Raw genomic sequence first — 11,062 nt, 5'->3', positions numbered from 1 at the left:
CCTCGGGAATCTTTGGGGTCCGGTTATGGCTTGAGTTTTAGTTGTCAGAGTTGCACTAATCCTGCGTGCCAGGTTTGTCGATCCCGTCGGACATTTCTAGTGGTCTAGACAGGCACGCACGGTGGCATATTGCAGGTTCTGGCGTTTAGTTACAGCGCACAAGGCTGAAATTACCTCGCTGACGAGCAGTACATACATAGGGGTAAATGTGCACAGCAGCAGCCACAGTCTCTAGGTAAATAAGCAGCCTCGCCTGATTTAAGCGCTGTTGTCTATGCTGTGCAACATGTGTACAGATAGAGAACTAACGTTAGTAGCTGGCGCTCCTCGAAACATTCATCACTTGACGATGATTGTGGCTATTTCTCATTCGCCGCCCTAGACCAAAATGTGGCGGGCGCCAGAACAACGAAATCTCGGGATGGCGGTGATTAAGAGTCTGGAGGTTTAATTGGCCCGGGTGGCGTCTCAGGTTCTGCACGGTACCTGCATAACGTGACGTGGTGGCGCTATTCGATCTGACTAAGGGAGAGAATAAAAGATGGACAATGCAGGAGAGTGAAACATAACCTTTTGTGTTATGTATCAGCCAGAGTCAAGAGTCAACATGTGTCTCAAGTAATTGTCGTCCAACACTATGGGAATACCCATGATGATGCTCAGATATAGCATGAACAATCATCAAAGCCCACCAAGGTTCAATTGAACTAGAATAATATCGCTAAATTACAGGGTGCTCGCTCACCAAAAAGCGCTTCCTTAGCCCCAAACCCCCCTGGTCAGACACCCCGTGGACCCTGGCCCGAGAAGCCTACCGCGCCCCTGAACCATTCCTTTTGAGGCAAGAGCTAGAACGCCCCACCGACATCTGAACCTCAACCTTCTCCAACGGTTGGTTGGTCTTGACTCTTCCATCATCTCCAATCAAATCACATCCATGTTCATCTCAACAACGTCAACGCCGCAGCAACCGACCAACCCGCCAAAGCAAGATGAAAGGATACGCTCATCACGAAAGGTTACTATGAATAAGCCCCTCTAGCTCAGGTGCATGGTCCTAGCCCTGGCACTGGCTCGTCGCCTAGCTAGTCTGTCGCTACTCCTATCGTTCAGCTATACGGTATGGTACGCATGTGTGGGATTGATCCTTCGCGATAATCACATCTCCTTCAGCTGCAGAGACCCGAAGATGGCTCACCAGTCGCTATAGGGAACGTGCCCGAGTGGGTACATCTCCCTCTCATTCTGACCAAGGTCCAAACTCGAGATGCAGACCCTGGCCCTCTCTTAATCCAAGGGGCCTCCTGGTGGACCACAACATCACCCATGCTCAAAGCATCTTGGCAGTCCGGCGTTTTGTGGTTGCAGCCTGCTCCCCTGCAAGAGACATTGAGCTAAAAAGAGGCGTTTCAGCCCAGTTGGTACTACGCCCCCGACTCTGGATTCTCTTAATATCTAACGCTTCCTGCCTCACCTCAGATCCGGCTTCCCAGTCTTGTCTATCACAACCACCACACTCGTTCAGTCTCTATCGTGACTTTCCATTCATTTCCGGCTTCTGCCATTACGATCCTTCCAGCATTACAGCAACCAGCGTTTCTCACCTTCCAACTCTATCCTTTCTTTTCGTGAAGCAAAACTGTGTCTTGCTCGCTGCCCGACTGTGGAATTGACTTCTACGGCCATTTGAATCGCATCGCAAACCGTTGTCATAGACAAATCTGAAGCTACCGCAAAACCAAACCACTTAACCAAATCACATCCAAATCACCTCCTTCAAAATGAAGTCCGTCGTCGCTTCCATCGGCATGCTTGCTGCCGTGGCCAACGCCTACAACTTCCCCCACCACGCCCACTACCGCCGCGACAACGGCACCGACACCCAGACCACTCTGACCGTCAAGACCACTGTCGTCGAGACCATCACCAGCTGCGCTCCTACCGTCACCAACTGCCCTGCTCGTGATCACACTGCCATTGCTCAGCTCCCCGAGTCCGACAAGGTCACCTACGTTGAGACTAACACCGTTATCCTCACTGAGGTTGTCTGCCCCGTCGCTGACGCCAGCTCTATCTACACCTCCGTCCTTCACGATGCTGAGACCGGTGGTGTTACTGGCAAGACCCTTACTGCTCCTTACACCGCTTCCGTCCCCATGACCACTGGCGGTGCTTATCCTCCCCCTAAGGAGGGCGACAAGACCGTCGTTTCCGACTACACCACTGAGCAGGTTGTCACTCTTACCCAGGGTGACGAGACCATCACTACCACCATCCACAAGACTCTCCAGACCACCATCACCGTCCCTGCTGGCCCTCAGGTCACCGATGACGGCTCCAAGGGTAACGGCACCCCTGAGGATGACACCACCACTACCACCACCAAGACCAAGACTGGCACCGTCACCAAGACCATTGAGCGCGTCGGTGAGACCAAACCCGCTTCCGGCGGTGACAACGGCTACAGCACCGGCAAGAGCGAGGAGGAGGGCTCCAAGGGCACTGATAACGGCTCCGGCAACGGATCCAACAACGGTGGCTCCGACTCCGGCAATGGTAACGGCGAGTGTGTTCCCGAGACCGTCACTGTCACCGCCCCTGCTTCTACTGTCTATGTCACTGTTGTCCCCGAGGCCAGCAAGACCGGCAGCTCTGATGATGCTACCGTCACCGACAAGGCTGTTCATGGTGATGACTCCGAGGATGATGACTCAGAGGACGACGATGACGAGGATGAGTTCTGCGACACCACTACTACCCTCGAGGCTACTGTCACCGTTGTCCCTTACCCCGTCAACAACACTGCCACTGGTGGCTACGCTAAGCCCACTGGCTTTTCTCGCCGTCTCCGATAGACGTCTTGACAACTCATGTATATGAAGTCTCATCTGTACATTACTCACCATTTGGTCACTTCTTGGTTAGGCATCTAGTGCAAGGGGGAACATCTTTGTATAGGTCAACTGCTCTCCTGGATGTATGACAATTTACTTTTTTTTTGCTGCTTCTTTCTTCAAAATCAATTCAATGAGAATCATGAACTTTCGTCTTATCTGGTCCATTCAACAAATATCCTCTCGGGTTACTTGGTCTTGTTCCCTTTTGACTGTAGCACGGCTGGGGTTGGTATATGGAAGCGCTTGTAGATAGATAGACTTGGGTTATGCTTATCAGGAATGACGGTTCCATAGACCGCTTCTTGTCTCATTTGAGTCTTATACACATACACATCTTGCCTTTTATACCACATATCCCTCCTGCTGCAGATGTAGTTGTGTAGATATGAGACAGCATAAGCAATAAATATGAACGCGCAATGCCCTTCGACGGCTTTGAAAAACTTCATTTCTGGATATTATCTGTAGCTGCACCCTGGCGCTCAGCTGGGGCCATGCGTTTATGCAAACTCATCCAAACCGTAATCCCAACGCCTCGCTCATCCATCCATGCATAGCCCAAGTAGCTTATTTCATCATCTCATATCTTACACAGAGCAATTATCCAAGGACAACCTGCTCGTAAGTTACTTCATCTAGGTACCGCTGCAACACATCCTGTAAAGCAGCTTTTGTCCGACTCAATTGTGGTGTGAGCCCATCAGCCTGTTGGAGGTTACCACGGATGCTTTCGACGTGATCTGCTAGTTGCAGGGCTATAGGCTCAAGAGGTGTATTGACAATGTCCTGCTTTTGTGAGTTCTCCGGATGTAAGCTAATGCCATGGAACAAACTTACCTTGAGACTTTCCTGATCTTTGGTGTCAGTAACAAAAGTTGTATCTTGATCCTTGCTGGCTGGCCTTGATGTCGGTGCGAGACCATGAGCTTTTCGGAACAAATCCTTCCGCTCTCTTGTTTGTGCCCTCGCATTTGCCTCCAAGTTCCTCAGTTTTTCATAATCTCTCTCAAGCTCTCTCTCCATCCTCTCCTTCTCCGCCTTCAATAGCTCAACTGCATGCATCCCAGGCACAAGCTGCCTCTCCAACGCCGCCTTCCCATCGAGCACCGCCTCAAAATCAAGCTCCAGGGCACGACCCCCATCAGCATCCAGGCGCTGTTTTGTAGTCTTTGATGATGGATTCCCAGGGGGGAAGGGTAGACCACGGGCGAGTTTACGTTCCATGCGGCGGTAGACGAGATGTAATGCCGCAGAGGCATGGGTGCGTCGGTTGTTCGTCGGGGCCATGCGTTGCAGGATAGGTTGTTGGGCGAGTTTGAGGATGGATTTAGTAGTGGGAAGTGATGCGCCCGATAGACCGGACCAGTCTGCCGCAACTTTGGAGGAGCGAATTGTGCGTTTAAAGGAAGCAATGTGGATGTATGGCTTTGGCGGAGAGGCGAGAGATTCGTCTGAGTCAGAGGGTGCATCGTCTTTCTCCTTGCCACGACGTTTCTTCTTATTCGTCTCTTGTGGCTCTTCTTGTGGTTCATCCGCGGTCTCAGCCGATGGCCTTCCCCCTTTTGGGCGACCACGCTTCTTGGGAGCATCTTCGGGTTGTTCATCTTCTGCATTTTCCTGTGATACACGATCCTTCTTCTTTTTAGACCTTTCGGCTTTGCTGCCCCTGTTATTGGCATCTTCGCCAAGATCGCGCAAAGAATCCCGTGGGCTTCGTCGTGGTTGCTCCTCTTGTTCAGATACAGGTTCAGGCTCGGGCTCTTTGGTTTCAAGACGCTGTCTCTTTCGGGGTGCTGGTGCTGGTGCTTGTTCTGCTTCTGGTTCTTCTGGCTCCGGCTCAGGTTGTTGAGCTGCCTTGCGGCCCTTTTTTCGCGGTTGGGGCTGCTCCTCCGGCTCTTCAATCTGTGTCTCCTTCGACTTCTTCTTTCGTTTTTGCTTTCCAGCATCTTCTGTTTCCTGCTCAGGCTCCTCATCCTGATTCTTTTCGAGAGATGGGCGTCCGCGCTTCCTCTTTGGTTGGACCGCCTCTTCTACCGTTTCTGGATCAGCTTCTTGAGCATCCTGATTCTTCTCTAGTGAAGGGCGACCACGTTTTCGTTTCGGTTGCGGTGCATTTTCTGTCGACTTTTCCGCATTCCTATCTTCCAGTGAAGGTCGACCACGCTTCTTTTTGGGTTTCTCCGCCTGCGCTACCTCTTCCTCGGGCGCATCTTCTTGCGCTTTTTTCTTTGGTCGTCCTCGTTGTTTCGGACGCGCAGCTTCTTCGATATCGGCTTCATACTCGTCTGGTCGATCTTGCGACGCGCTGGGGGCTTGTTTGGACGCGTTTGCAGGCCTACCGCGCTTGCGCCCTTGCGGTTTTGGATCTAGAGCCTATCAAAAGGAGTGCATGTTAATCGCAATGGCCGTACGAGTGACAGCCTGGTGCTCTTTTACTTACCATGGTGTTTGTTGTGCAAGGAAATGGTTTGTTTTGTTGACTTAAATTACGGGCCAATGGATTGATGATTTGAGTTTCAGCGGCTCCGGGCGCTGGGACGGGGAAGCGGGGCAGCCCGTGTCTCCGCTCAGATCCGGGATGGATGGAAACGGTTGATGGATGTCATTCATTCTACGCCTCAGTCATGATCCAAATTTAGAGTTACACTATAGCGATATCGTGTGCTCTAGACAGTTTCAGTCTTTATCATTGTGTGTGTTTTACAGCACGGTGTATCTGACCGGTTTGCTCATACCATTCTGTCTGTTGAACATTCACGCCACTCACTCCGCATCATCAGACTGAAAGACAGTTGGATCAACACTCGCAGCACGAGCCACACAAATGACACGATGCTCATCTTGACTAGACTCATCGACTTCAGCTAGAAATGCCAAAACGATAAGCGAAAGTTTAGCCCGTTTGTGCGATGCAGCTCCCCCAATGTTACACGATGATGCCATCAGACGTGTGCCCTCGCGATAGGCACGCGCGACAAAAACCCGTTTTCGTCAGACTCTGCAGGACAGACGACTCAATTCCTCGCAGAAGCGGAATACGCAAATGCGTGATGACGATGATGGGCCGTTGAACAGCGTCTGCGTCTCGGTACCGAACAATGGGTATCATCAGTACCCTCATGATCCTTCAAGTACTGTCTGTACCTCGATTTCAAGCCTGTAACGTATCATGTGTTTTCTCTCTTTTGTTGTGCGTTGCTTTGCATCTCACCGAGTGTCTTATTCGTTTGATGTTTGACAACTCATGCATTGCATTACGAGGCCAGACAAGCCCTCGTCGAGGCTGAATGAATCAATCAAAGTCTGACCGTCTGGATATTACTGCATCTTTTATCGACAGACAAATAATTACCGCGCATAATAAGTGAGGTACTAACTTGAGTATGTAGCACAGTCTCCAGAATTTAAGAGTCATACCAACGTGTCAAAAGTCACAACAGTGGTTCCCATCGACTAACACAAACAATGCCCTTGTCGATTGCCTGTGGATGGAGAGAAAGACAAAGAGAGAGGGGGGAAAACTCACAACGACTGGACCCTACCTCGAGCATTGGTGCCCAAATCATGGATGTCGGTGATGCCCCCTCGTATGGATCTGATAAACTGGGTTGGTCCACGACGGCGCTTAGAAGAAGTCGTGTTTGGGCACTGAATTGAGTGATTATTTTGCTTTGCACTCGAGGTATCGAAATCTGTGGGATCCATTCGATCGTGCAAGGGTTCTTTTTAGATGTTTCCACTTGATCAAGGGTTTTTCCATTCAACTTCCATTTCAAGGTTGTTTTCTGTGCTGGCAGAGACCCGACGCTAGTGCAGGGCTGGGTTAGAATGGGCTCGGTGAGAGTTGACTCCCTGTTTTCACATGAATCTTTCAAGACGTAGACAGAGCGGGCCGTTCCATGTCTGAGGATTCGCATTGTATCACAGTCTGTAATGAGAGCCAAGACTGGCTCAGGTTGGGGTTATTGGCATTGATATAAAGGCAATGCCCAAGAGTAAAACAACAGATAACTAACCATCGGCATAGACTCCTCTATGCCAAGTCGAATATCCATTATTATACAAGTGTCGAGTCTCTTCTTGTTGATTTCACATTGATTACTTTTATTTATACATCCCATCCACTTTGGACCCCCATCTGGATAGGTACCTATTCAGTCAGTCAGCTCCAGTGTAAAGAAAAAAAAACGAGGTGACTGCATAAACCTGTATCAAGACAAGACCTGCCTGCGTGACAACGAAACCGTCCGATCAGTCTCGATCTAGGTAGACCTGCCAGCCCTCAATTCACCCGGAGCCTCTTTATCCAGGTCTGAGACAAGACCAAGTCTGTGGGACCAGAAAAGAGTCTTGGTTGAACCTCTTAGGCCTCATCCACTGAGACATTGACTATCTACGGCCCAACCTCCTCCTTTTTGTGGTGGTTTTACAGACCCGATCCGAACCCGGCCCCGGCCCCGGCAGTCCAAGTTGATCGCCCATCCACTCTCCTCCTCCGCACGAAGACGAAAAAGGCCGCTTCGCTCCTAAAGAGAGCCGAGTAACAGAAACTCTCTGCGCTAGACTAGATTCTTTGAACTAGAAGCGCGGCTGAGGCTCAGATGCAAGGACATTCCTTGTTGTTAGGCTTCTCTTATCTATCCACTGGCCTGGCCTGACTGATTGTCTTCTCTGCCTGTCTGTCTGTCATCCATCGTCATTTGATCAATGGCATCATCGTTGATCGGCCTCTAACTTTTTGACTTACAGTGCTGCTGCTGCTAAAGACTTGATCATCGCCGTACCATCCCGTACCAGCCTGGTACCATTACGGTAGTTACATACAGTGACCTACATAGCTCATCGTCTTTTCAATCTGTTGTGCATTTCACCAGTTCATCACCAAGGACCTTGGAGCCTATCAAAGATCCCGTCGTTTCTCTACAGTAAAGGTACCCCCTCCGTCCACTGACTCCAGTCGGTGCTCGCCATCCGCATCTCACTTGCATTGCATCTGAGGTGCTCTTTACTTTTTTTTATTTTTATCTTGCACCTTCCCCTCCTCTTTCTCACATTTTTTGTTTTCCTTCTTCTCTTTTCCCTCCTTTTCTTCCTTTTTTGTCATCTTCACTTGGATTCTCTCAAGTGAATGACAAAAGAGCTACAAACGGGATTGATAATCATCATCTTCAACCTTATTAATCTCGACGACGAGATTCTTCCTTCTCCGTACTGCACAGACAGAATTGGGTCTTGGCAGTAGCGATATACCTTACTACGAGGCACTACGATATTACGATAAGTGGACTGACAGAGATATCTTGAAGGAATATCTCTCCAGGTCCCTGTCCCCCTTCTAGGACGACTCTATCGCCTGTCTTTGGAGAAAGACTTATCATGACCCCAAACACAAGTCGCATATCATCCTCTCCGTGTTGGAGGTTTCTCCTCTGGGTCCTGACTCCCTGACTATCGCTACTGTTTATTGCTCACAGCAGACTCATCCATTGATATCTGCCATTGTCTCTCCACTACCGATTGATCGTCACAAACATCGACATACCATTGACTGGCTTGAGGCCCAAAGTTGAATCAAGCGAGGACCTTCCTGACTGACTGGACCTGACGGGACAACCCCCCGCGACAAGCAAGACCCGGCCTTGACTCGACTTGGCTTGTGCGTTTGTCCCCCGTCTTGTCATCTTCTCCGCTTCTTCTATTTTGTTTCCTTGAACCTTCTATCTTTACTACCGATTTGCGACTCTCCTGAATTACAAGGTCAGTGCTGGCTCTCTTGAAAGTCAAACAGCACTACGGACGTTATCAAGGGCCTGAAAGAATAAACCGCCCAACCAATTCTATCGCCAATCACCCACCGCATCATTAAACAAACAGCCTGGGCTTGACTGGGCTTATTTGACCGGGGCACCCAATCGACTCCATCTACGTTCCCCTCTTCACTCCCACCCTCGGCCACTTGGGTGCATTGCCTTGCATCGTCTATGCTCTGCTGGCAACTGACTGGACTGGGACTCGACTGGCAGCCCCGCGTAGTATTGGCCTAACCCAGCCCAGTCTCTGTATATCCAATTGCATAACTATACCCACGTCAACACCCACGCTCACACCCACGCCCACGTCTACATACAGCACGCACTGAGCCCAGCCCAGCCCAGCCAGCACCACTACCGCTACCGCTACCGCTACTGCTACCGCTACTACTGCATCTGCATTTGCTTTGCCTTGCAGTAGCCAACGGTTGCAATTTTTTTTTCTCCCTGTCGTCTTTTTGTCTTCCGTCTTTTCTTGTTCTCTTCCCTCTTCGTACCAAGGCAAGGCGACGCATTGTTGTTCTCTTGCCTGGTACCTCAACCTCAAACCAGACTAAACCGCCTCGCTCAACTACACCCTCACTTGATCTCACCTCAACTCACCTTGCTATTATATCTTCCTCGTTTTACTTCCGGATCGGCTTGCCTCCATCCGTTTGTTTACCCCACATCATAGCCAACCAAACTACATACTTGACTACACATCCAATACTTGTCGTCGATCGACAAGACCCTCATCGACCCAAGTTACTTGTCGTTGACGATCCTACTTGAGTCTTTGACTCGAGGCTTGTTAGACGACTTATCTGTCTGTCCATCAAAGGTTAACACCTGGATGCAATTGGGATTTCTATTGTCCCATACCATATATACGTTTCTTGTTAGACCTCAACTCTAAGGTTTACCGATCTATACACCACATCAGCCATGCCGCCAAAAAAGAGCCTTCGGCGGCGGCCCGCGACGCCAAACCTCAACGTCGCTCAACTTCGAGCCCAAGTACAAGAAGTCCAGAATCAACCTCTCACCGCCGACCCCAACTCGCCACCAGAAACCCCCACCACATCGCCGCCATTCCTACGCAAGACCAGTCTAAAACCACGGCGCCAACCTGACTTTCATGATTATTTTCAGTCCTTGGATTCGGATCCTAACATCAAGCCAACTGGCGATGGACACCAATTCAGCTATCAGCCTTCAGTTGGCCCTCATCAGTTAAGCCCTCGCTCGTCTTCCTCATCCGGCATGGCCGACGACACCAGTGATGAGGACAGCAGCAGTGAAGATGAGGATGAAGAAGGTTCGGCAAGTCCCAGCATACGGAGCATGGGGAATGCTACTGGCCCAGCCGTCTCCTCACCAATTGACGACTCTGCTATGGAGCTTGGCGACGATGACACCGATAGCTCTAGTGATTCAGACACTTCAGAATCTGACTCGGGCTCAGAATCCGACAGATCCGGCGCAACAGACGAAGCCGAGACGTCTCACATTACTGTTACTTCAACGGCTACGGCTACAGTTGCTTGTAATTTCACTGTCGAGGATATTGACCCTATGGATAGCGATTGCGACGGACTCGATGTTCTACAACCTACCGAGATTGAATCCAATCGCAGTCGCTCAAGGTCACGAAGCAGGAAAGCCCACAGGACTATGGTCAAAGATTTTAGGAATCTCACTTGCAGTAACGAAACATCAGATAACGAGCAAAGTCCCGAGGGCGAGGGCGAACTTGACGAGGAAGCGCAATTCTTGAAGCGCCGCGAGCAAATCAAGAAATTCCGACGTATGAGCATGGGTAGCAGCTTTGGCAAACGGACACACAGCGAGCTCAGCGACTCGGAGGATGAGGGCGAAGGGCTCGACGCAAACGAGGTCGGCTCCAGCGCACGCCGTATGCGGAGAAAGATGCATCGCACCAGCTTATTATTCCATGATCCGCCCCCTGCGCGGATCGAGGAGCTTGAGGAGCCAGACTCCAGTGAGGATGAACTTGTCGCGCACCAGCATCTCGCAAGGGAATTGCCCTATTGGGCCATCGAGATTATGGAGATGGGCTCAAGCTCCAGCTAGAGCGCTGAACCCTGCAAGCCACGCACCACATGAGCTGCGACAGCCATCATGCTACCCCGGCCCGCATAGGCATGAACATTAATGACATTACGAGGACGAGAGGGCGACCAGGGGTCACTCTGACGACGATAACGACTCACCTTTTCGCATCCCACGAGCATGACACCGCCTACACCGACCAGCCCCTGAGTCTACCAGGGTTCGGGCAACGGTCAACCATTGATTGTGTTCGCCTTACCTTAACCCCATGATCAGTTATGCGACGACAGGTACGGATAC

General features: G+C 50.6%; 3 protein-coding genes across 3 annotated transcripts; 2 read left to right on the top strand and 1 right to left on the bottom strand.

Moving 5' to 3' along the window:
* Positions 1–1,781: 1,781 nt before the first annotated feature.
* On the top strand, positions 1,782–2,855 carry FMAN_10517 (uncharacterized protein; the record flags this gene model as incomplete). The annotated part of the gene is made up of 1 exon (XM_041824016.1): positions 1,782–2,855. The coding sequence occupies one exon, from the start codon at positions 1,782–1,784 to the stop codon at positions 2,853–2,855; it is 1,074 nt and encodes a 357-aa protein (XP_041689539.1).
* Positions 2,856–3,497: 642 nt separating this feature from the next.
* On the bottom strand, positions 3,498–5,340 carry FMAN_10518 (uncharacterized protein; the record flags this gene model as incomplete). The annotated part of the gene is made up of 3 exons (XM_041824015.1): positions 3,498–3,683; positions 3,735–5,270; positions 5,338–5,340. The coding sequence occupies 3 exons, from the start codon at positions 5,338–5,340 to the stop codon at positions 3,498–3,500; spliced, it is 1,725 nt and encodes a 574-aa protein (XP_041689538.1).
* Positions 5,341–9,634: 4,294 nt separating this feature from the next.
* On the top strand, positions 9,635–10,783 carry FMAN_10519 (uncharacterized protein; the record flags this gene model as incomplete). The annotated part of the gene is made up of 1 exon (XM_041824014.1): positions 9,635–10,783. One exon carries the CDS (start codon positions 9,635–9,637, stop codon positions 10,781–10,783), a length of 1,149 nt encoding a protein of 382 aa, XP_041689537.1.
* Between the last annotated feature and the right edge of the window lie 279 nt (positions 10,784–11,062).

This window comes from Fusarium mangiferae (assembly GCF_900044065.1).
Source record: "Fusarium mangiferae strain MRC7560 genome assembly, contig: FMAN_scaffold016, whole genome shotgun sequence".
Lineage (NCBI taxonomy): Eukaryota > Fungi > Ascomycota > Sordariomycetes > Hypocreales > Nectriaceae > Fusarium > Fusarium mangiferae.
Note: the sequence above shows the minus strand (reverse complement) of the source record. Positions and strands in the feature narration are given on the sequence as shown.